The following is a 25971-nucleotide window of genomic DNA, read 5'->3' on the forward strand; positions in this document are numbered from 1 at the left end:
TACTTTTGTGACCCAAATTGTCACCACTTCCTTTATCTTTATTTGTATCCTTATCTTTATAGCGCGCTCCCACTCAATCTAACTAATCTAGAATGCCCCCCTCGTGGGCGCCAATTCCACTATGCGGCCTGTGCAATGGTTTCATTAATGAGGTTCTTGGCATAAAAGTTAGCTAGAAGACATCGAAATAAAACACACAGACTCAGTTACCTTATTTCTATTGCCAGGTCCGAGACGGCTCCCCTCTCTGGTTCCTACCTCTAACCGCCCAGCAGGGCAGCAAGGATTACTCAGGACTAGAAGGAGAGAGAGAGGGCACGCCAGGGAGTAGCCTTTTATTGGGGAACAAGAGATTCAGGGGAGAATTCCATCCAATGAAGGTTGAGGGGGGACCGCACTCCAAGGTCCGGGTCAGTGATTGGGCCCCTGGGGTCAGTGGTCAGTCACACCCCCACAAGGACGGGTTCTCTCATCAGGAGAGGGCCCAGAAAGCTCCGACACAGCCAGAGCGCCTCAGACCCTAACCGGGAGTCACCCTGTCACGTGTCAGGATGGCTCCCCACAGGGCACACTCTGTCAACCTAAGCACTTTCAGGCATGCCCCCAAGACGCACCTTGACTGTCACCAGTCACTCCTCCTTGGCTCCCGACCCCTGCCACCCGTGGATTTGCTGCTTCTGCTCTTCACAGGAATGGAAACGCAACTTGTGTTTGGCTTTCCCTAGTGTAAGGTGTCGGGCTCGGCTGTGGGGAGCACAGGTTTTTATTGCCCATAACCTTCAGGGCCGTGGGTGTGCCACCCTTCTATATCTGCTTGTGTGCTGAAGGAGTTTGGGTTGCCTCCACCTTCTGGCTACTAGGAGCCAACTGCCGTGAACACTTGTGTGCAGGTTTTGTGTGGGCATGTGTTTTCCATTCTGTTGGGTGTGTGGTAAGTGTGGAATTTCTGGGTTGTGCGCTCGCTGCATGTTTCTACTTTTGGGGTGTGACCAGATTGTTCTTCCAGGTGTTGGTGCCATTTTTTTTATTGTGATAAAATACACATAACCAAGATTTACCATTCTCAAGTGTAGAGTTTGGTGGCATTCCACCAGGCGACCAGCACGCTGGCTTCATTAACGAGGTTCATAGCATAGAAATTAACTAGTGAGATCAAAATAAAACACACAGACTCAATTACCTTTTTCTATGACCAGGTCTGAGACAGCTCTCACCTCTCTGGCTCTCACCTCGAACCACCCGGTGGGGCAGCAAGGCTTACTCAGGGCTAGCAGGAGAGAGAGAGAGAGCATGCCAGGGAGTGGCCTTTTATTGGGGAACAAGAAATTCAGGGGAAAATTCCATCCAATGAAGGTCGAGAGGGGCAGCACTGCAAGGTCAGGGTCAGTGATTGGCCTCAGGGTCAGTGGTCAGTCACACCCCCACACGGACAGGCTCTCGCACCTGGAGAGGGTGGGGATAGCTCAGACACAGTTTGGCCAGAACGCCTCACACCCAATCTGGGAGGTGCCCAATCACGTGAGAATGGCTTCCCACAGGCATCAGTACACACACCGTTGTGTACCACCATCTGGTACAGAACTTTCATCCGCCCCTGAAAGGAAGACCACACCCTTAAAATTCTCTAGCTTTATAGTAAGGTCGTAATTGGGAAGTGTGAATCTCCCACACTTGCCATTCATGTTCAAGATTGTTTGGGCTGTGCTGGGTCCTTTAAAGTTTGGGACTCTTAGGATTTGTTTGCCAATTAAAAAGAACCTCATGAATATTGATAAGAATCCTGTTAAATTTGTAGGTCTCCTTGAGAAATATGGCCATCTTAATACAACAAGATAAGTAAATAGCCTGATTCATGTACTGGGGTGTCTTTCTGTGTAATTAGGTCTTCTTTAATATCTTTTAATACCATTCTGTCCTTTTAGTATAAATATAAATCATTCCTAAGGAATTTATTCCTTCTGATGGTGCTTTACATCAACTTGTGTTCTTTCTTTTAATTTTGGATTGCTTATTGCTGGTGTAGGGAGAAGTAGTCGACTTTTGTGTATTGCTCTGGACTCTTGCTGAATGTGTTCATTTGTTCAAAGTTTTTAGCTGAATTCTCAGCAAGATTGAGGGTGTAAGTGGAAGGTCAAGCTGTGTCCCTACTGAAGGGGCTCTGCTAGTGCCTTTGAAGTCTGGAGGCTTTTTTCTCTTTTGCTGCCTAATTGCTTGGTGGAGTCTCCAGTGCGAGCCTGAAAGGAGCCTGCAGTCCTCCTGTTCTTGTTCCTGATCCGATGAGGACAGCGTGCAGTCTGCTCTGGCAGTGGGCCTGGAGGTCTGCTGAGACCCCAGCTAGGTTGGTGACATGGCCATGTACTCCTAGTTTGTCGAGTATTGCTGTCAGACGTGTGATGTTGCATTTTGTCAAATGTGTTTTCTGTGTCTACTGAGATGAACACGTGGCATGTTCTTTCCTTCTGTGATGTGGTAAGTGACAGGAAGTGAATTGATTTCAAGGTGTCAAGTCCACCTTGTATTCCTGGGACAATCCCACTTACCATGCTTTTTACATGTTACTGGATTTAGTCCAATAGTATTTCTTTCAGGACTTCTGCATTTGCATGCAGAAAAGCTACTGCAAGTTTTATCTTTTTGTGAAGGTTTTGTCTGGTTGGTGTCAGTGTTTCCCTGGACTTGGGGGACAAGCTGGAGGTGCTCCCTACTTTCCCATCATGCAGAACAGGCTGTGAAGAATTGGGGTTCATTCTTTGCAAATGTGATAGAATTTCCTTGTGAAGGTGTCAGGTCCTGGGCTTTTCTTGGTGGGAAGTTCTAGAATTATGTATTCAATCATTACAGTGGCTGTAGACCTATTCAGATTTGTCTTTTTTTCTTGGAGCAGTCTCAGTAGTTTGATTCTTCCCAGAACTTTCCCATAGGATCTGCTGTCTAATTTATGGGCAATGATAGGTCAGATTGAGCACTTGTAGAACGTTTTATGTGGGGCGCCATTCTCACACGTGATCGGGTGCCTCCCGTTGAGGGTCTGAGGCACTTTGGCATAAGTCGAAGTTTTTCCCGGCCCTCTCCTGATGAGAGAGCCCATCCGTGTGGGGGTGTGCCTGACCACTGACCCCGGGGACCCAATCGCTGACCCTGACCTTGGAGTGCAGCCCCCCCTCAACCTTCATTGGATGGAATTCTCCCCTGAATCTCTGGTTCCCTAATAAAAGGCTACTCCCCGGCGTGCTCGCTCTCTCTCTCCTGCTAGCCCTGAGTAATCCTTGCTGCCCTGCTGGGCGGCTAGAGGAGCGAACCAGAGAGGGGAGCCGTCTCGGACCTAGCAATAGAATTAAGGTAATTGAGTCTTGTGTTTTTATTTCGATCTCGTCTAACTAACTTTATGCCTAGAACCTCATTAATGAAACCACTGCGCAGGCCGCGTGGTAGAGTTTTTGTTTTGGTATGCTTGGTATAACATTCCCTCTTTCAGGCCTGATTTGAGTTATTGAAGGCTTCTGTCTTCTCTTTCCTGCCCTAGCAGAAGGTTTGGTCAAGTTTGTACTTTTTCCACTAGCTTTGGTTTTGTGGATGTTCTAAATTGTGCTGTGGAACAATTCCTCTGTGCTCTGTTATCCTTCTGCTTGCTTTGTGCTTAGATTATTGTGCTTGGATGGAGACTTTTATTATTACCCAGGGGCCCTCTTACATGTAGTAGTGTTTTTTGTTTAGAAGTCTATTTTTAAAAAATATTAGCCACTCCACTATTTTATGGTTGATTTTTAATGATCTTTTCCCTTACCATGCATATAGTATTTTTTTTAAATCTATGTTTTCTTGGTTTTGAATCTCAAACATATCTTCTCTAGACAGAATATCATTGGATCTCATTTTCTACCAAATGGCCAGCTTTGTCTTTTGGTTGTGTTGTTTAACACATTTATGTTTAATGCTATTATTCATATAAATGGTTGATGTCTGCCAGTTTCCTTTTCTTCATGTATACCCACCCGCCCTCTTTTACTCGCTGTTATGTTTCTCCCTACTGCTTTCTTTGCACTAAGTGAATATTGTTCTAGTATAGCTTTTTAATACCATTAATGACATTTTCCCATTATTTTTTGCAGTTATTTTCTGAGTGGTTCTTGCACTTATCTGTACATTTTAACACCAGTACCCATTTCTGATTTAAGATGACCTATCTTGCATTGTCTTACTATTTACATTAATGTGTGTGTTGTAAAGAATCTGGAGAAGTAGAACAAGAACATGTTGACAGAGTTTGTTACATCAGCTGTCTTATCTATCAATCCTGGTTCTCTTCACTAGTTCTTGTGGATCATGATTAGTCCTGCTGCCATTTCTTAACCCAAATCATCTTTGCTTTCACCTGCCTTCTTGGTAGCATTATTGCTAAAGTTATGACACTCATGCATGCTAAAGGGCCCCTATTGCAATCACAAATAGACTGTGTTCTGGAATTGTTTGGAAGATCAATTAGGAGAACAGAGGGGAAGGAATGTGCATTCATATTGTCTTTTATAGTAAAGTGATTACAATTATTGCTGCTTTTATGTTCCTGTGGATGGGTTGAAACTACTGAATGACGTTGCTTGTTTCCCACCTGAAGGATTTCCTTAGTATTACTTGTCAGTCTGTTATGCTGGCAAGGAATACTCTCATGTTTTGACTCTTTATGTTGGACTCTCAAGCAGGGTTTTGCTTTTGGTTTGCTTGTGCTTTGACTGATACTCCTCAGAGACTTGGTACTGAGGTGGCTCACACCTTATCCTTCAGCACTGCATGTATTTTAGATGCTGCACATTAGGCAAAAGTAATGGAAAATAAGTGGTTTTCCAGAAATGAGGAGTGGAGAAGCTGGCCTGTAGAGCAGTTTCCCAACATGTGCAAGGCCCTTGGTTCCATTCCCATCTCTGCAAAAAAACAAAGAAAGGAAGGGAATCGGGAGGGGGGGTTACCTTGAGTTATGGAGAGAAGCTGGTAATATTGCTTGTGGTAAGACAGAGAAATGGCTGGTAGGTCTGTGAGAAGCTGTGAAAGGAGAGGAATGTGAATTGACAGCTCTGGGAAGCCCAAAGTCTTTGCTGCAATTAGAGCTTTGAGATAATAGTCACAAGTATCATGACACACAACTAAACCAGTCAGAGTCCCTGCAGGTGAACTGGGCTGGCATGAAATAATCACACAAAGACAGAGAAAATACCCTTTTCTTTGGGTTCTGTGATGGCTCCTCTGACCCAGCTCACACAAGGGAGCAAGGCCGGCAAGAAAGAGAGAGGGGCACACCTCGAACCCTGGTTTTGTTGGGGGAGGCTGTTTGAAAGAACACTTCATTCATTTAAGGCAGAGGGGTAATGTTACAAGGGGCAGCCCACTCCCATTGGGTAACGCCCACTCCCAAAGTTGTGCTCCCTGTTGAGCAGAGATGGGGATCCACCTACTTGTGGGTCAGGGAAGCCAGTCTCAACATTTCCATCTCTCAAAGCTAGGGGGCGCTCAGTTCCTATGTGGCAGCTTCCAACACAGAACTATCTTGAACAAGTTCACCATTACATTGGTACCTATCAATGCCTTGAGCAGGTAGGTCTGCAATCGATCAGTGCCATATTTTTTGTGTCCCAGTGTCAAATGTGAAAAAATAGTTTAGTTTCAAAAATAAAGAATTTCAGCTCAGAGGTGGTGAGTATTAAGCAAAATACAAAGCCCTCCCAAATGTGGAATGCAATGTGCCTGCACAGGTGGTGTGTCTGTGAAGCTGTCCATGACAGGGGCATAAGTAGAGTGGGGACAGTAAGAGAACCGGGGCTGCTGCCTTATATAACCTGAAGTGTGTTGCATGTGCCATGGGACTTTGGACTGATCGAGCCAGTGACCCTGAAGGAAGCATCCTTGTTACATAATCTATTTCATAAGAGCCGTGGCCAAGTGTACTGATCATTTGAAACTCTGTATGGGTCTTTGGCTGTAGTACACTTGGTCAAAGCAAATGACCATTGAAGTCTTATCAGAGGCTGGGCAGTTGAGTGTGTCCATGGTGCTGATGGTTTTCCAGCTGCGAAGCAAGATTTCTCAAAGCTTTGCCTAGGAGTGGAGATGAGAAGTGGACCCAAGGTGGTGCTAAGTGAATGTGGGGAATCAGTTTTGCTGCTCTGTCCTGCTCCAACACCTGTGGCTTCATCCTCCACCCATGCCTTCTTCCTCTCCCTGACCAGTAGAGGATCCTGGAGCATAAGGGTGGTAGGATGGTGAGCCTGAATACCAGGCACCAATAGCAATGACTTGGATTGGACAGCCAGTAGTCTCAAGGCAAGACTCCTAGCACCTGTCTAACTGGGGCTGTGACTCCTTGATGAAGCAGGAGGCTTTGCTGAATACCAGCTGATGCAGAGAGAGAACAAGTAGGCAAAGCAGCTTTAGTACCCATAAAGGGGCTAAGGAATCCACAGAAGCCTAGGATTTGTGAGGAGATGCTCTCCCAGTCCCAGGATGGCTGTCCATGTTGGACAGAGTCTCATCATCAGGGGCACAACTTTGTAACACAGCAGAGGGACCCTGAAGGCACTCTTCTCTGGGTTTCATAGTCTTCAGCCTCTCCAGTCTATCAGTGAGCGGACGTGTGCCCTGGGTACCATTTCTCCCTCATGCACACTTTCCATCTATTCTCTGCCTTCTGTGATCATTACTTCTTGCTTTCTCTTGTAGGTTATCCCCTAAGTATGTGCTCTCAAGAATACAGATGCACTTGACCTGTTCTGGCACTTTGTGCAAATACTAGCATACATATTGTTTGTCTTGTTTCCTTTGTTCAACCTTATTTTTGAGAGGTTTGTGTTGATGAGTGTTCTTGCAGCTTGTGGTCTGTGTATTTTCAGTACTGAATGGTGCAAATACACCACAATTGTATTTATCCATTCTATGTTGTGGACACTGTGTTGTGCTCTGCTTTTGATTGCTGAGGACAATAGTAGAGTGAACATTCTCTTACACTCTGATGCAGGCGTGCTGGGTTTCTCTAGTGTATGTACCTATGTGTAGAGCTGCTCTGTTGTGGGGCATACGTATCTTTAATGTAATAACAGCAAAATCGTGAGTGCACCAAACCCCACAGTACTCTTGACACAATGAAGTTTTGGCAAGACTTTCTGCCTCAAGTGGTTTTATTGGTTCCCGTAGTGGAACAATGTTGGTGTGTCTGTTAGGAGTGACTTGCTGCTTCAGGAATCTAATCACATCACCAGCACCCATTTTTCTCCATTGCTCATCTCTGCTTCGTGGAGATGACAGCTCTCCAGGATCAAGATAGCTGAATGGCAGGGACTCTGGCCTGAATTCTGTTGCCTGGATCCTAGTACAAGTCCTGCATCTCATTGGTTCTGATTAAGTCACATGTCCACCTCTGAACCAATCACTGTGGCCCAGAGAGTGGGGAGTGCTGAGTGGTTGAGGCCCAGGTCCCATGCTCTGTCCTGGCTGGGGGTGTGCGCGCACCTGCTGCACACTTGAGAGTCCAGATGAGGGGCAGTCCCTGGGGAGAGACAGGAAATGATTGATCCATGGGAATTAGCCCAATTAAAGATGTTTCCTTCTTAAATATCCAATTTCTTATCAGTAGCCCTTACTATAATCCTGTTAGAGTATGGTTATCTCTGTGTGCTAACCCGGGTTTCTTTTAAGAAAATGAGGTGGAAACTCCATGAGAGTGTCCAGAAGAAAGGGTGATTTGTCAGCCTTTACAGGAATCATTTGGGGCTTATAAGCATTAGGAGGTGAAAATCTCTTTGCTGTTCACTCTGAGATGATTATTTTGTGTTGTGACACATGTAAATGAAACTTGAAAGTCCAAACCCAGAGCACAGCGTGAGGGAATATTATACATGCAGGTCTTTTGCTACTCATGTGCCTTGGCTCAGGTAGGTGGTTGTACAGTAGGTCTGGTCTTTATCAGCTGAGGAAATTTGTTCTCTTGGAATGGCATGGAGTGGGCTCAGTTTATGTTGTGGCACATTAGGAGGTGATGCTTACAAATGTGCCGCTTCATTGCGCCCTTGTGATTTGTAACAACCGTCTGGACCTGCGCACACACCACCACATTCAACAAATGGACCGCGCCATTACTTCTTAGCTTCCCGGATCCTTTCTCAGCCACCCAACAGGTCCTCTCAGCCTAGGCATCCCCGATGCGGCTTTGGCAACCAGAGAGTAGAGACTGTCTTCGTGGAGTTTCATCTGCATGCAGTCATAGCGATGGTCAGGAGGCCCACACATGGTGTTGTGTGTGGCAGCCCTGCCTTCTCAGCCCAGGCTCCTCTGTGGCCCTGCGCTCTGCACGCCCCCTGGTGGACACCTCCATCTGCTGCCTCTCACATGGGTTGTGTCCCTGACCATCTGCACCCCGACACCTGCCCTATCCTCTGCACAGTGGCCTCAAAGAGGACTCACTGGGTTCGTGCCGACTCCCCTAGATCGTTGTCCACCCGTTTGGGGGACGGATACTTAAGAGAGCACAAATGTGGCTGGGCCACACCTCCTTCTGTGCCTGTCTTGACCTTCAGGATGAAGGTCAGGCTCCAGCTGAGCAGGCAAAGCTCAGCTTGCTCCATGAGGATGTTGTAGTCCTTACCCCCAGAGCCTCTGGGTGTGGCCTTATCTGGGGGTGGGGTCTGTACAGAGTAGTCAGGTTGAAGGAGGTGAGCAGGGCAGGTCCTAATGCAGTGTGACCAATGTCCTTGACAGAAGGACATTTGGCCACAGGGACAGGGAGGCACCAAAGGAAAGCCACATAAAGACATGGGGCTGGAGGAAGGTGGCAAGAGCAGGCAAGGAGGTGGAAGGGTACAGTCTGAGCTAAGGAGAGCCTTGGGCAGACTCCACCTGCTCAAGCAGCAGGCAGGATCCCCCCAGAGCCTTGTGGGAGAAGGAGCGACCCCAGCTGACACCCTGGGTTGTAATTCTAGCTTCCGGGATACCCAGAGAATAGGGGTGCTGTTTGAAGCCCCAGGTTCTGGGTCCAGTGTTTGCAGTCCCAGGGGCCAGCCTCGTGCTGCCTCCTCTCAGTGGCCTGCCTGCTGGGGTGGCACGCTCCCCAAACTCTGCCATCTCCATGCCTCTGGTGGGGTGGGGTTAGTTGGGCTCTCAGAGAGAGAGATGTAGGGGCTCCGTGTGGCCCCTGCAGTGCCTCAGTGGAAGCAGGCTTCTGTCCCTGTGCGCCCTCTGCCCCTTCAGTTCCCACCCGTGCTGCTCTCCGGGGCCTACCGAGGCTTCTCACTGTGTTTCTCTCCATCTCACCATTTCACATTTGCCACAGTGTGTGGTCCTCACTGTGGGACCTTGGTCTGAAGGAGCCATGCCTTTGTCACCTGAAGCCAGGGATTCTTCTAGCTGTATTTGAAGATGTCTTTTGTTTTGTTCGAAACCGCAGTGAAGTGTTGCTTGGCTTGTGTTACATGTATTGCTCAGTTTTGCACCAAAACGAGAATGTTACAGATGCAGCCCTCCTTGGGCCTCGTGGAGACTCTAGTGTGGATTCGTGGCAGGAGTGGAGTAGAGCAGACACCCCGTGGGCCACTGGGCAGACTGTGTGTTAGGACCTGCCCCAGGGGCTGTGTGAGGCCCTCCTGGCAGGACAGCTGCACCCTGGCCCTGGGGTCTCTCCCACAGCACCACTGCAGTGGAGGAGGGCAAGGAAGAGACAATACTGAGTGCAGGGTGGGAGAAGGGTCCAGAGCCAGGGACCTGCTGCCCCTGCCAGGGCATGTGGCGTTGGCTGGAAACGTGCACGGAAGCTGCCCTTGCTGAGAATAGAGCAGCAGCTGGCTCCACTAGACACCCTTCACGTCTGACTCCTCAGCCACCAGCTGCTCCCTCTCGTGATTTTATGCAGGGAACATGGCAGATGAGCACCTCACCCTGCACACCAGGTCACTGTGCGAGGGTCTCCAGAGAAGGGAAGTGAGGGATTCCTTCCCAGGCTAGTAAGACAGACAGTAAGAGCTATTTCTCTAGGAAAGAAGAAAGATCCAGAACAAGAGAGCAGAGAAGTTGCTCTGGAGAGGAAACAGGAGAACCAGGCCTCTGCATTCCTAGCCTGCAGGGAAGTTAACCCACTGGCTCCCTGCATGGTGGCAGGTGGCAGTGCCCAGGAAGCTTTGACATGCACACTTGTGCCCGTGTTGCCACCCATCCTGAGTGTGGCTCTGTAAGGGGGCCATTCCTCCCAAAGGGCAGCCTCAGCCTGGCCCTCCATGGTGAAGCAGGCTCAGGAGGAAGACTGAGGTGGAGGGGGAGAGAGGGTGCCTGACAGCCTGCCACACTATTCCCAGGAAGATTGGACCAGCAGGTGGCAGCCATGAGCTGGGCCACAGGGCGCACATGGTGGGGCAGGGCCAGCCTCGTGGCTGTGCAAACTGTGCCAGCCCACAGTTTCCAGCCTGCCCTGGCCTCACACTGGCTCTGTCCATGTGGAAACCTGAGCTAGTTTCCACAAGTTATGTCACCCATCCTGTTCCTGTCAACCCCAGGAGTGGGGTTGACAGTGATCCTGGAGGAAAGCCTCATCACAAGTGCAGGATGTGACAGGTCACTAGTGTCCATGATCATCCCTAAACAGAGTGCAAGACTATGACCTTCCTTCATGGGAGGAGAAATTGAGATTGGGTCAGATCCAGGCAGGCTCCAGCTCCCTCTGTCCTTGAGAGGAGCAGCCCACGGGGGCAAGATGCTCTCGGAATGCACTTTATTCCATTGCTAAGGCTGGCCTGGCTTATGGAGTTATTTTGTGTGGTCCCTCCACTGTTCTTCCAGAAACTTCCACACAATACAATCTTCTCATCTTGACTTAAGATCCCTCATTTTTGCCCTGGTGACAACCACTTCAGATGGTGTCCTTTGAAGTTACAGTGATGTGCTGGGAAGGAAATGCACCAAAGCAGAAAGCCAGGTACCCCTCTGTGTTTTGGCACACTGGCCTGGCAATGACCCATTCCTAAGTGTCCTGCTAGTCAGGAATGCCACGTGAGAACTCAAAGGCTCCCCAGTGGGACCACTGCCGGGAGAGAGGTTGCACATGGGCCAACCACAGTCACTGGAGCTCACTGGCAGCCAGACAGAGTGTGGCCAAGAGAGGAACTGATGAACTGTAAGGGGCGTGCAGAGCCTCCCGCTGGGAACTGGCTGAAAATCAAGAGGTGAACTAGGATGTCCCTAAGAGAGAGCAGCAGGGTCAGAGAAGTTCTTCCAGGAAGTGGGCAAGGGGTAGGTCAGTCATGGAAGGCCGGGAATGGAGTTACCATGCTATGATTGCTTAATGATTAACTCTGTTCTCCAATGACAGTCGTTCTGCTAGGCGGTCCTGTGATAATAAAGTCGAATAAATCCTGAAGGTGGCACAGCCCTGTGTGGAGAGTTGCCTGCAGTGGGCATCTGTGCAGATGGCTGTGGGGCTCCAGGGGCCCCTGCGAGGGCTTGCAGTGTTGTTCTTGCTGTGCGTGTGGCCCAGGGCTGAGGGCAAGAAGATGCTGGTGGTGCCCATGGAGGGCAGCCACTGGCTGAGCATGCGGGATGTTGTGCGGGAGCTCCATGCCCGAGGCCACCACACCGTGGTCCTGGCTCCAGAGGTGAATATTCACTTCAAGAAAGAAGACTTTTTTTCCTTGGAAACTTACGCTATTTCATACACACAAGAAGAATACCATAACCTCTTAGTGCAGAGCCTTTTAGGTGCATTTGAACATCAGCATTATGGGAAGCTATTTGTAAAATCAGTGGAAGTTTTGAAAAACATATCTGGGCTCTACCTCAGTTCCTGTGCAGCGATTCTGCATAACGAGACCCTTATCCGTCATTTGAATTCCAGTTCCTTCGATGTGGTCTTGACGGATCCGGTTTTCCCCTGTGGGGCTGTGTTGGCTAAGTACCTGGATATTCCTGCTGTGTTTTTTCTGAGATTCATCCCTTGCGAGTTTGACTTTGAGGGCACACAGTGCCCCAATCCTTCCTCATATATTCCTAGGTTACTGACAATGAATTCAGACCATATGACCTTCCTGCAAAGGGTCAAGAACATGCTGTACCCTCTGCCATTGAACTATTTTTGCCATATTGCTTTTATTCCTTATGTGAACCTGGCCTCTGAGCTTTTGCAGAGGGAGGTGTCCTTGGTGGATATTCTCAGCCATGCATCGGTGTGGCTGTTCAGAGGGGACTTTGTATTGGACTACCCCAGGCCTGTCATGCCCAACATGGTCTTCATTGGAGGAATAAACTGTGTCCACAGGAAGCCACTGTCTCAGGTCTGTATTGGTACCTTTACCAGTCCGTGTTCCAGGCAGAGTTCCTTAAAAAAGAAACTTGCTTTCAAGTGCTTACTTATCCAGTGTTGTCTCCCAAGATTCCTGCCTCTCCTTCTCCTAATCCTCTTCAGTGAGTTTAATTGTTAAGGTGTCATTGCTCATGTGCCTAAGGCTTGCACTGACCACTGGTGGGGCTGATGTGTGGCATGGGCTTACTGACATGATGACTGACAGGCAATGATGTGACTCCCAGCCATCCATCTGTCAGGGCAGTACCTTCCTGGTGGTGCCATGTCCTTCCTGTACAGCAGCAGAGAAATTGAGGTATGGTATGACCCCTATGGGAAGATTTGCTTGCAGGTCTTCAGTAGAAGTGCACAGCAACCAGCAGGTTGGGATTGTTGACATGATGGTTTGAAATGGTCTTGTCTGGGAGGGATGGAGAGGGCTCACAGCACAGTGAGCAGTGAGTGGAGTGGAAGCAACCTAATGTGTTGTACTATGTAGCCTGGCTCCGTTAGGGAGAGTTTGAAATGCTCTATGGTCTCATGTCTGCAGTGGCAGCTAAATGACGAAAAGAGTTTAAATGTTTCTAGAACATGCTTCAATTGCAGATTTTCTGTTTTTGTGTAATAAACTCATGAATCTCAAAACCATATCTTGTATAACTGAGTTTTCTTCCTGAAATAACAGTTTTGCTCAAATTATATGTAGTTGCAGCTTTATACATATAGCAGCCAGACTGATGCATGTAGGTCTTGTAGTTTGTTTATATGGTTGTATCTTATCTTTAAGTAATATCCCTCATAATCCTCCTGGTCCTAAGTATGTATTGCTATTTCTATGTTATTTAGGTATTGCCCATCTGTTTTCTTTTGCCAAAAATATTGTGACTTTTTAAAAACATTTCAAAGAATTGTTCAAAAAACCTCCAATTTTTTACTTCCTTTAGATGTGAGAGCTCTGCCCATTCATGCAATGTATGTGCTTGATTTTATTCCTCCCACATAGGGTAAGCTTATTCTATTTACATCACTGTTTCCTCTTGTTAAAAACATTCCTCCTTCTTCTGAATTCTGGAATGCAGTGGCCCTTTCTCATTTCCATCTGGATGTGGTGTGCCGTGTGCTGGTGGTCACGTCGCCCTCTTTCAGTTATTTGAGCCCACATGACCACAGTGGGCCTGCCCAGATACTCCAGGACAGTCCTTTCACATCCACACCCTTGATCTTCCCTGCAAAGTCCTTTTGCCATGCAATGCAGCATACTCACAGGTGTCAGGGATTAGGACGTGACCAGCCGTTTGGGGCCACTCTTCTGCCTACCACAGGCGGGAAGCTGGACATTCCACTCAGGTACTTCTCCAAGCTCGAAGGCTGTCCTCCGCCAAGCCACTGAAGTTTTGTTCTGGTTTCTCCCTTGAGCACACCTGTCATCCACTCATTTCTTTAGTGTAGGCTCTGTGCTATGTTCTTCTATACCTCCTCTCTTTGCCCCTGAAATCCAGGAAGAGCATCTCTGGAAGTCTGTGTTTATGTCATTGGTCTCTTTTCTGCAGTATCATTTTCTTTTGCTTTAAATAAGCATTTGAAAACTTTTTGCTTTCCTGAATCAGTACTATCTTGCGAACAACTACTGCCCACAAATAAGTTGGTTTTCCTTAAGGCCGAGAATTCCTGTGAGTTTTGCACCATAGAGTTACTCACAAGTGACAGATTCTCCCTGGATTTAAGTGAGTATTCTCAGCCCCCAGATGGAGAAAGACAACAAAAGAAAAGCAAAGCTATGGAGCAGTGTTTAGAGAAGTCTAGCTTCACACAGCTTGCTTGGGAGTCAGGTAAAGGTGGAAAGCAGAGAGAGTGGTCCCATGAGGCCCTGACTCCTTCTCCAGCGCAGTCCCACCAGGGTGGTGGTGCCTGAAGTGGGACTGGAGCGTGTTCAGCAGGCTGGGGAAGAGGGAATGAAAGGGATCTGCATTTGTCGAGAAAGCCTGATGAGAGAGTGCAATGAGGTGTCCCCAGAAAGGTAATCAGGACCAGGTGAGTGATTTCCTTTGATGGGAAAGGTGTGTTTTCTCCATCTGGGGACAGAAGAGTGGAATCAGAGGGGAAAATATAATTTTGGTTATTTGAAAACAGCATGGGCCCCTTCCAAATGCTTTCCACTGTCTGAGGTAGGCAGAACCCAAATAGTGTGTAGTGCCCCAGGCAGGAGAAGTATTGGGCTTTTTGAAATTTTGGGGCCTTCTCAGAGGGCTGCTGGTTTCTGGTGTGACTCTCCTTGCCTGGTGAGGAAGGAGGAATTCCCCCAAGTGGACTGGGGAGGTTCATCTTAGCACTAGAGGAAATGCCCCATTTTTCCCACTCTGAGTATCTACTTGAAGCCCTCCTGCCTAGTGTGTCTACTTAGAACAGAGACATTTTGAAAATAGAATTTCAGTTTTGAATATTTTTTTTAAGTAAAATCCTTTATTATCTCTGTAAAAAGAGAACTTTCCATTCAAAGTATCCCTAATGCAGGGTACATCAAAACTGATTTTGGAGTTTGCTCCCAACAGTTAAACCTAGCCAGAGCTCTTAAAGACCTCTGAGTGACCTTGATAAGATAGGACCTTTGCCTACCACTGATCTCTTTCTGGGCTATCTCTTGATTTACTGTGTAGCTACATACAATCTGTCTTGCGCTGAGCCATGATTTCACATGCACCTCCACTGGCACACTGCCTGCTCCTTCCTGTCGCTTCACAACTCCCAAGGTCTCCCAACTGCTTCAGGAGCAAAGCCACCCAGCAACTCCCTAGCGAGCAAGTTCACAGGCAAGAGCACTCTGCCTGTGAATGAATGAACTCTTTCCAAAAACCCCAGTCATCTGTCTTTCTGACACTCTTGAAATGTTACTACATAGGGAGCAACTGCACAGATTATCTCAGGACTGTTCCCTGAAAGTAGCTTCAACACTTCAACAGTGTGTTCAGGCCACATGACCGCTCTGCAAAGAACTAAGAGCTTGCTGTGTTGCTAACCTATTTCAGGTGTCTATTTGCTTTTCTGTCATGTAATCCATATATGACAACAGGGTTAGGACCCTTGGTGATGGACTGTCCCAAGGCAGCCATGCCTTGACGAGGTGTTGGCTGGAATGTGCATGGTGGCTGCCCTTGCTGGGAATACAGCAGCTGGCTTCACCTAGACACCCTTCACATCTGACTTCTCAGCCACCAGCAGCTCCCTCTCATGATTTTATGCAGGGAACATGGCAGATGAGCACCTCACCCTGCACACCAGGTCACTGTGCGAGGGTCTCCAGAGAAGGGAAGTGAGGGATTCCTTCCCAGGCTAGTAAGACAGACAGTAAGAGCTATTTCTCTAGGAAAGAAGAAAGATCCAGAACAAGAGAGCAGAGAAGTTGCTCTGGAGAGGAAACAGGAGAACCAGGCCTCTGCATTCCTAGCCTGCAGGGAAGTTAACCCACTGGCTCCCTGCATGGTGGCAGGTGGCAGTGCCCAGGAAGTTTTGGCATCCACACTTGTGCCTGTGTTGCCACCCATCCTGAGTGTGGCTCTGTAAGAGGGCCACTCCCTCCAAAAGGGCAGCCTCAGCCTGGCTCTCCATAATGGAGCAGGCTTGGAGGAAGACTGAGGTACAGAGGGAGAGAGGGTGCCTGACAGCCTGCCACACTGTTCCCAGGAAGATGGGACCAGCAGGTGGCAGCCATGAGCTGAGCCACAGGGCGTACAAGGTGGGGTAGGGCCAGCCTTGTAGCTGTGCAAACTGTGCCAGCCCACAGTTTCCAGCCTGCCCTGGCCTCACACCGGCTCTGTCCATGTGGAAACCTGAGCTAGTTTCCACGAGTTATGTCACCCATCCTGATCCTGGGCCTCTGTCCATCAGGAGTGGGGTTGACAGTGATCCTGGAGGAAAGCCTCATCACAAGTGCAGGACGTGACAGGTCACTTAGTGTTCATGCACATCTCTAAACAGAGTGCAGAAGACTGTTGCCTTCCTTCATGGGAGGAGAAATTGAGATAGTGTCAGATCCGGGCAGGCTCCGGCTCCCTCTGTCCTTGTGTAGAGCAAGCAGCCCATGGGGACAAGATGCCGTCAGGATGCACTGTACATCACTGCTTAGGCTGGTGTTTACACCTGTTCTTTACATAGTGGCAGACATGGCCCTGTAGGGCAGATACAGAATCCTCAGCAATCTTTTCAGTGAGGATTGCAAAATCATCTTCAGTTCAAGTTATCCCTCACCACTGTCCCATTTGACAGCTGCTTAGATAGCATTCCTGATCATTACAGTGACGTCCTGGTAAAACAAATGTCCCAAAGCAGAAAGCCAGAAAACCAATCTTTGGTTTGGTCAAGCTAGCTTAGGAAAGAACTATTCTTAAGTACTTCCTACTACTCGTGAATGTATGATAGAATTTCAAGACTCACAGTAGGGCCACTTCCAGTAGACAGGCTGCACATGGGCAAACATCAGTCACTCCTCAGAGCTCACGGGCAGCCAGAGTGTGGCCAAGAGAGGAACTGATGAGATACAACAGGCGTGCAGAGCCCCCTGCTGGGAACTGTTTGAAAATCAAGAGGTGAAACAGGATTACCTCAAAGGAGCTCCAGGGTCAGAGGAGTTTTTACAGAGGAGAAGAGATAAGATCTGTTTCTCCATAGATATAGCTAGAAGGGTAGGTCAGTCGTGGAAGGCCGGGAATGGAGTTACCATGCTATGATTGCTTAATGATTAACTCTGTTCTCCAATGACAGTCGTTCTGCTAGGCGGTCCTGTGATAATAAAGTCGAATAAATCCTGAAGGTGGCACAGCCCTGTGTGGAGAGTTGCCTGCAGTGGGCATCTGTGCAGATGGCTGTGGGGCTCCAGGGGCCCCTGCGAGGGCTTGCAGTGTTGTTCTTGCTGTGCGTGTGGCCCAGGGCTGAGGGCAAGAAGGTGCTGGTGGTGCCCATGGAGGGCAGCCACTGGCTGAGCATGCGGGATGTTGTGCGGGAGCTCCATGCCCGAGGCCACCACACCGTGGTCCTGGCTCCAGAGGTGAATATTCACTTCAAGAAAGAAGACTTTTTCTCCCTGGAATCTTTTCCTGTTTCATACACCCAGGAAGAGTATAACCATTACATGGTGGATAATGCTGAATTCATTTTTGATTCAGAACATTTTGTGAAGAAGCTTCTAAAACATTTGGCACTTTCAAAGAATGTATCTGCACTCTTTGAAAGTTCCTGTGCTGGGCTTCTTGGTAACAAGATCCTTATCAATCATTTGAATTCAAGTTCCTTCGATGTGGTCTTGACAGATCCTGTCTTCCCCTGTGGTGCCCTGTTGGCTAAGTACCTGGATATTCCTGCTGTGTTTTTTCTGCGAGCCCTTCCCTGTGACTTTGACTTTGAGGCCACACAGTGCCCCAATCCTTCCTCATATATTCCTAGGTTACTGACAATGAATTCAGATCACATGACCTTCCTGCAAAGGGTCAAAAATATGCTGTACCCTCTGTTCTTGAACTATTTTTGCCAAATTGGTTTTATTCCTTACGTGAACCTGGCCTCTGAGCTTTTGCAGAGGGAGGTGTCCTTGGTGGATATTCTCAGCCATGCATCGGTGTGGCTGTTCAGAGGGGACTTTGTGTTGGACTACCCCAGGCCTGTCATGCCCAACATGGTCTTCATTGGAGGAATAAACTGTGTCCACAGGAAGCCACTGTCTCAGGTCTGTATTGGTACCTTTACCAGTCCGTGTTCCAGGCAGAGTTCCTTAAAAAAGAAACTTGCTTTCAAGTGCTTACTTATCCAGTGTTGTCTCCCAAGATTCCTGCCTCTCCTTCTCCTAATCCTCTTCAGTGAGTTTAATTGTTAAGGTGTCATTGCTCATGTGCCTAAGGCTTGCACTGACCACTGGTGGGGCTGATGTGTGGCATGGGCTTTGCATGATGACTGACAGGCAATGATGTGACTCCCAGCCATCCATCTGTCAGGGCAGTACCTTCCTGGTGGTGCCATGTCCTTCCTGTACAGTAGCAGAGAAATTGAGGTATGGTATGACCCCTATGGGAAGATTTGCTTGCAGGTCTTCAGTAGAAGTGCATAGCAACCAGCAGGTTGGGATTGTTGACATGATGGTTTGAAATGGTCTTGTCCAGGAGGGATGGAGAGGTGCTCACAGCACACTGAGCAGTCAGTGGAGTGGAAGCAACCTAATGTGTGTTGTACTTATGCAGCCTGGCTCAATTAGGATGAGTCAGGGTGTCATGTCATACTACATGACCAAATTTCATAAATATTCTGAGCATATACCCATATTGCCTAATTTCAATTCTTTTGTAATAAATTCATTGAATCTGCCTAATGCTCATAAATGTGTTATATAACTAATATTTTTTCATGATGTAACTGGTATTTGCTAAAATATAGTTGATTTTTTTAAAAAAAGTCTTTGCAGTAGCAGGGTTGGTGCATGTAGGTTTAGTGCTTGCACCTTGTTTATAGAGTTGGCTGTTATGTTTAAGTACTGTCCATATTTCACCTGATGCCAGTGTGGCTACTCTGTTTTTTGTTGCTGTTGTTGTTTTTGCCAGGCTCTTTACTTTCACTTAGAATATTGTAAGCATTTTAAATAATTCAGATAATTTTTAAAAAACCCTCAACTTAGTTTTTGATGGAAGAAGTATGCTCATTCACATCATATGCTTGATTTTATTCCTAACCATTAGTTCATAGGAGCTTTTATCCAGCTTACACATTTTCAAAATGGATTTTCAGTTCTAAATATTCTTTAAGGAAAATGCTTTTATTAGTTGATATTTTGGTAGAAGAATTGGGCAGTGTGGGAAGAGGGCTAGAAGAGATACTGTTCATTGTAAAGTGTAGTACTTCTAAAGTTTTGTTCCATGGAAATATACTTCTTATTCAATAAATTGATAACAATGAAAAAATGCTTTATTACCTGTGTAGATAGAAAAATTTCTATTCACTGCAGCACTGATATAGAATATGCCCTAATTAATTTTTGGGTTTGCTCCCAACAATTAAGACTAGCCAGAGATCTTAAAGACCGTGACCTCTGAGTGAACTTGGTATGCCAGGCCTTTTGCCTACCACTGAATTCTTTCTGGACCATTTTGTGACCTACTGTGTTGCTACACACACTCAGTCTGCCTTGTGCAGAGTAGTGATTTCACATGCATCACCATTTGGACACTGCCTGCTCCTCCGAGTTCAAACTCCTGCTCCCGCAGCTTCTTTGGAAACAAAGCCACCCCAGCGACTCCTTAATGAGTATGCTCACTGGTATGAATCCCCTTTCTCTGCCAAATGAACATGTTTTCTTAAATCCCTGGAAGTTTGTTTTTAAAAATATTTCACTTGTGTTTGTGTGTGATACTGGGTATTGAACCCAGGATGTTCTACTACCGAGCTCCATTCACAGATCTATTTTTCATTTTGAGACAGAATCTTGTTAAATTGCCCTGTGTTCCTCCTGCTTCAGCCCACCAAGTAGCTGAAATTGCAGGTGTGAGCCTCCACATGTGGTATTTTCTGACACTCTTTAAAGGTTACTACATAGGGAGCAACTGCACAGTATCTCAGACTGTTCCCTGAAAGTGGCTTCAACAGTCTGGGTGCCCATGAGAGTGCTGAGTCCCATCCCATGTTCCTGCCATTGAGTCATCTGCATGTCATTCCATGCACACTGGAATTCTAGGACACAATAAGGGTCAGGCCTGTTCTCACACAGTTCTAGTTGACAGTGTGTTCAGGCCACACAACTGCTCTGCAAAGGACTAGGAGCTTGCTGTGTTGCTAGCCATGCCTTGGTGTGTGGTACATGGTGCCTCACCTAACCAATCTTTCTGGAAAAAACTAGTTTGTCAAGCTAATAGGATATCTGTTCTCAGCATGGCTCTCAGGGAGTCATGTAGCCTTAGGGAAAGGCTCTGTTTCTTTGCTTCTTTCCAGCCTCTACTTAGTTGTAGAGCCAAGTCAGGCCCGAGTATAATCCTGACATTAAATACCTTTACTTGAACATTTCCCACTAAGAGGGAGCATGCTCCTGGTCCACTCTTTTCAGTGAAATGGATTTCAGACTTCTGTTTTCCAGAACTTTCAGAGAAGAAATACAAATTTATTAAGACAGCATGTTTGTGGTAGTTTGTTACAGCAACCACAGGAAACTAGGTAAACCCATTTTGCTACATTTAACTCTTTAAAGAAAAGCCAGGTTTTAACATTTCATTTAAACAATGGTCAACTCTTGCTATACCACCAGTTTATGTACAACCAAAATCCATCTTTATTTTAAACCAGAACTATTATTAATATCTTTCACTGCTATGTGCCAACAAATTGATTCATATTTCAATGGCTCATATTTCAAACAATGAAATAATGAACGATTAAAGTGCTGTAGTGACCACTTTTTCCTAGCACTACGAAATAATCATCGTCTGCCTCGGGATTAAGTTTAATAAATAGCACAGTGCATACAGATATTTACAACAGTTTTTAAAGACAGAGATTCTATTCGTGTAGTCCCAACAATAACAACAAATTGGTGTTGGCATGAACTGTTTATACATTCTTGGGTACAGCTGTTTTGAAAGTAGACTTCACTTGCAGTCTTAAAAAAAATGTCCTGCTATTCCCCCAAATGTCTTAAAAAAAATGTCCTGCTATTCCCCCTTAAATGTGTTTTAAGTCCAGGGGAATTACTTGGTGTCAATGTGTAGCAACTGCTCTCTGCCATTTATTATCAGGGACTTTAACTCTCCGTCTTCTTCCACTTCCACTCTTTCCTGGCCATTCTCAATGATTCTTTTGGTGGTGACTTTTTTGCCATTAACTATTTCGGTGGAAGTTGACATGGACTTGAAGCTTCCTGTCCCACCACTGCCACAAGACATGGAGAAGGAAGAAAGGCCTCCATTTTCAAGGGAACCAAAGGAAGTAAATCCTGTATCAAAAGAAGAAAAACCACCCCCAAAAGCTGGGAAGCCACTGAAGGTAGAGAAAAGGGGTGCGGACCCTCTGCTTCCCCGGGAGCTCCTCCGACCCCCAAAAATGTTCTCAAGCGGGTCTCCGAAGAAGTCAAACGAAAAAGGGTCCCGGCCGCCGAAGAACTCCTTGAAGACCTCAGCCGGGTCGCGGAAAGTGAAGACGAACTGGAAGGGGTCCTCGAAGGTGCCTGCGCCCGCGCTGCCGCCGTCCACTCCGGCCTCACCGTAGCGGTCGTAGACGTCGCGTTTCTTGGCGTCCGACAACACCTCGTAGGCCTGGGCCACCTGCTTGAATCTCTTCTCGGCCTCCTCCTTGTTCTCCGGGTTCTTGTCGGGGTGCCACTTGAGCGCCAGCTTGCGGTACGCCTTCTTGATGGCCTCCGAGGAGGCCTGCCGGGGCACACCCAGCACCTCGTAGTAGTCCACCATGTTGGGCGGCGGGCGCGGCCCGAGGCCAGGGCACGGCGAGCGGCGCGGAGGCAGCCGGGGCACGCGGCCGAGTGCGGGCTGCAGCGAGGGCGGCCGACAGGGGCGCCCCTTGTGACGTGGCCGCCTCTCATTGGCCGAGGCCTCCGTCGGTGCCGCATCCCAGAATGCTGTGCTTGGGGCCTGTGCCCACCGCTGAAGGAGGGCTCTGTGACGCCCCCCCCCCCCGGCGCGGAGGCCCCGCCCACCGCCCCGCCCACTCGGACCTGCCCTTGGGGTGAGAATAGACCAGGAGCGTGACCCTCCCTGGAGAGAGAGGGGCGAGCCCTGGGCGCTCCGGAGCTGCCGTTTAACACTCCTCTGTGCGTCGAGCCCTCCGCCTCAGCAGGGTGAGGGCCGTGAGGGAAAGGGTAGGTTGGTGGACCCTGGGTGGGGCGGTCATGTGACCGCGTCGGACTGCCGTCCTCAGGACCCGTTGCTGTACTGTGACCGTGTTGTATCTAACATGTATAAGAAATTAAAACTGAGAACTAAAAGATGTCTTCATTAGGCAATAATAACGACCCTTGGCACGCTGGCGTAAATCCCATTCATATGAGAAAATAGCTGTTTTTCCAAACAAAATAATCCCGTGAGAAGAGTGGCATCGTTTTACATTTTTCACATCTCGTTTTATTATCTGACTTAATAGAGAGTTGTATTTTCATGTCTTCTTCTGCATTCAGTCTGTTTTGATGTCAGGCAATGGGAAACCTTTAATTATCTCCCCTGTATGCTTGTAAAAGAGTGAAAAAAAATCAGCATTGTTGTCAGAGCAACTTTTTTTTTTTTTTGGTGGAGAATGGAGGGTGTCTTGCCAAGTTGCTCAGACTGGTCTGGACCTCCTGCCTCAGCCTCTGGAGTAGTTGGGATTACAGGTGTATGCTACAGGCCCCTCTAGGAAATAGTTTTGACTTTGTAAAATTCCCTTTAAAAGTTCTTGGGGGATCCCCAAGGATCCCCAGCCCATACTTTGAGAATCACTGGTCTAGTAAATCAAGATCTGTATAATCTGTGTGCCATCTTTATAGTACTGGGGTAAACTTGGGATGCAGAGATTAGTTCCACTGAAACTACTGGATCATGATGGTTTTCTTTTTGACATTTCTTGATATCTGAGTTCTCTCCATTTTTCTCCCTGTTCTCTTTTTGGGCACAATATTCCTGCTTTGATTAGTTGTGAAGCAATACATCAATAAAGGCTATTTAGTTCTAAGGGAAAAATGATTAACCAATGAACTTTCTAAGATTTCAACATGAAGGATAATGAGTGGAACTGGGTGCATTATCTCTCCAGAACAAATCGCCAACTTTATATCACATTGAGTAACACAACTTGAATTCTTGGACTTGGCACTTAGTAAGCACACAATAAACATTAGTAGGCAACTGTTCAGGAGTGAAGTCCAGTATGAACAAAGCAACTTGGGAAAGTACAAAACAGGTTTTGGGAAGGGCAAATGATCCAGGATGGCTGGAGAGCACACAGCAGAGGGAAGAATCGAGCAGAAGAGCTAGAGAGGAGGAATGTGCTTAGGCAGATGGTCTGGGTTCATTCTAGGATGTCCTGAGGGAAAGACTGTAGAGTATGAATGTTCTTGTGGGTCTTAGGAAGCTGTTGAGCAAGGTGCCAGCAGTGGTGGGTGGTGGGGCAGGGCAGGGAGTGGCTGATGCTGAGTCACACTCAACAGCTAATGGTTGAAGGGCCTGGAGCCTGAGGCTGCTCCCAGGGGAGCTAGCAGAGAGGGCTGAGAGGTGGTGAGAGAATCATCCATATTCAGCACCTGCCAGCTGGATGTGGGGCCTAGAGCAAAGGGAGAGGGAAGTTGAGCTACACAGAACTTTTACTGAGTGCAGACTGTCTAAAAGACTGTGGATGGGTGCCTGGGTGAGACAGTGATTCCTAAATTGAAATCTTGCCTGTAAGGAATGTAGATACTTATGTACAGTCTAATAGCAAGGACAGATCTACAAACTGGTGAATAAGAAAGGCAGAATAGAACAGAATGCTGCAGAGGTTTGAAGAAGACAGATTTGTTTCCCATGGAGGGTCCTATAGATGATCTGCAGGACAATGGATATGTTTATGTTGTTCCTTTAGTAATAAATCCCTCCATTCTGGTCATATTAAAGGAATTCAGAGTGCCCCAAATGGTGGGATTATTAACTTCTAGCTTCAGTTTAAAAAGAAAACACTTCCTTGTAGGTTCCAGGAAAACTTTACATGAACACCTCACTCTTCAATAGCCCCCAGGGAAAGAAAATGTTACTGTCCTGTTTTTCTTCCGTGGCCACCAGAGTACATCTCACTCTGCCCTCCAGCTCTCTGGTTGTAAATTTGTCTCTGCCTGCTGATCCCCTCCTCACAGGCAGAGTTATTTCTACATTGGTTTTCTGGCTGTCCTATGGGCAGAATGCCTGGCACACAGTAGTGCTCATATGTTCCATAAATATTCAGTGAATTGGCAATGGGATTTAAGTGTCAGGTTTGCTCAGGTGCCAGGCAGAAGTTTTTTTGGTCACTCAGCCATGGTTCTTAGAGTGGTCATGATGAATGAGGATTGCTTGCCATAAAGATTAGGACACATATTTGCTGATCAGGGAGAGTTGTAGTCTCAAACCTTCTCAAACCTAAAAACACTCCACGATCTAGAGGTGTAGCTCAGTGGTAGAGCACTTGTAAAGCCTGCATGAGGCCTGGGGTGTCCCAGTACTGCATTAAAAAAAAGAGGCCAAGGCTCTGCATGATTCAGAAAAGTCATAAAATCATTACAGTGGCAACTGTATACCCCTTTGCTCCCTGTTATCTGTAGATGAACTCATAACATTGGAACTTTGGAAGAATTATCGCTCTTAAAGTTGAGCTTGGACTGCAGGGTTCATGATTACAGATAAGGACACAACAAATAATGAAAACACTGCTGCGTCTTTTCTGCTCACCCAGAATTAAAAGTGTGGGGGGCAGAGACAAGCTGCTGGGGCCCGAGTGTGCAGTTGTGTGCATCCCCATGGGAGATGGGGGATCTGTTAAGGAAGGATGGTGGCTTATAGAAAAGGGACCCTAAGTACCAGGAGGAGGGGTCCCTGTTACTGTGTCCCATGGGACACCAATTTAAAGTTGGCAGTTTCTCTATGACATTCTTAGCACATCCCCAAGTATGGTTGGCAGTGATGTCCATGGTAGAAATGTTGGTATCTGTTTTCATCCAGGTCTTGTAGAGAAGAGCCATTGATCCCCACCCCCCAAAAGATTGCAGGGCCCAGTGATGCCTTAAAGAATGGTTGGCCCATTCTTTGGGAGGGGCATTTTTGTTCAGCAACTATTATAAGCTCACTCCCAACGTTTGCCTGGTCTCTTAGGACACCAGCTGGTGCTGTATAAACACTGTTCTTGGCCTTAAAGTTCTTCCACCTGCCTTTACTTCTCTCAGTTTGATTGGGCAATGACCTAAGATCACAGCTTTTCTTCCAGCTTCTAATTGCTTGTAAATTTCAATCCAGGGCTTGGCCATCATTATCTGGGAGCTGTGAGAGGCCAAAAGATCAGTGACTTGGAGCACAGACCCCCAGGGCCTGGGTCTTAGCCCTACCACTTATATATACAGGACTCTCTGGCAAATCGCTTTGCTTCTTTTAGCCCCAGTATCTTTGTAAAGTAAGAAAAATGATGTCTGCCTCTACAGGACAGTTCTAAGGGATTGCATAAAGTGTGTTATGGGGGCACTTAACAGTGCTTGGCACATAGGGCACACTCAATAAGTACAGAGTTTTATTATTTTTTTGTTCACCTGTCCCCTTTGCCTTTAATGCAGTTGTTGGAGTTTACCCTGGACCTTGGGCCAGTGCCATGAATACAATTGAACTTGCTTATCTATTTTGATTTCCTATTTGTTAAATATCCCCTGACTGTCTCTCTGAGTGAGTACAAGTCTGTCTTTGGAGAAGCCTTCTGTGCATACCCTCTCTAGTGGATTTCCCTTCCCAGTTGCTCTCTACCCTAGCATGACCCCGTCCCTTGATCCACATCATTAATTTCTTTCTAGTACATTTCACAGCCTCCAAGGTCCCTGTTTATCAGTTTAGATCATGAGTCTGTTCATCTTGATGGAGCTTAAAAATGAAAGGCTAATAAAAGTGGTCAGGCAGAGCCCCAAGGGAGCAGTGGAGAAGGGCATTCTTAAAGTCTCCATGGGCCAAAGGTGGTTTGGGTGT

General features: G+C 47.3%; 3 protein-coding genes across 7 annotated transcripts in view; 2 read left to right on the forward strand and 1 right to left on the reverse strand.

Moving 5' to 3' along the window:
• Nucleotides 1-25971, forward strand: part of LOC113187913 (UDP-glucuronosyltransferase 1A6) — a 112623-nt gene that overhangs the window by 75821 nt on the left and 10831 nt on the right. The window contains exon 1 of one of the 5 annotated variants that reach the window (XM_026396022.2): nt 17151-18011. The exons of the other annotated variants lie outside the window; for them this stretch is intronic. Within the exon in view, the coding sequence (XP_026251807.2) occupies nt 17151-18011 (861 nt within the window). Of the gene's footprint in view, nt 1-17150; nt 18012-25971 lie in introns of those variants that run through there. 5 annotated transcript variants of the gene reach the window in all.
• Nucleotides 11420-16006, forward strand: LOC144256875 (UDP-glucuronosyltransferase 1-2-like). The gene is made up of 2 exons (XM_077802622.1): nt 11420-12290; nt 15977-16006. Exons 1-2 carry the CDS (start codon nt 11430-11432, stop codon nt 16004-16006), a joined length of 891 nt encoding a protein of 296 aa, XP_077658748.1. The 5' UTR covers nt 11420-11429.
• On the reverse strand, nt 20999-21723 carry LOC113187914 (dnaJ homolog subfamily B member 3). Its single transcript, XM_026396023.1, has one exon. It carries the CDS (start codon nt 21721-21723, stop codon nt 21007-21009), a length of 717 nt encoding a protein of 238 aa, XP_026251808.1. The 3' UTR covers nt 20999-21006.

The sequence above is a fragment of the Urocitellus parryii genome, chromosome 1 (genome assembly GCF_045843805.1).
Source record: "Urocitellus parryii isolate mUroPar1 chromosome 1, mUroPar1.hap1, whole genome shotgun sequence".
NCBI classification, from domain to species: domain Eukaryota; kingdom Metazoa; phylum Chordata; class Mammalia; order Rodentia; family Sciuridae; genus Urocitellus; species Urocitellus parryii.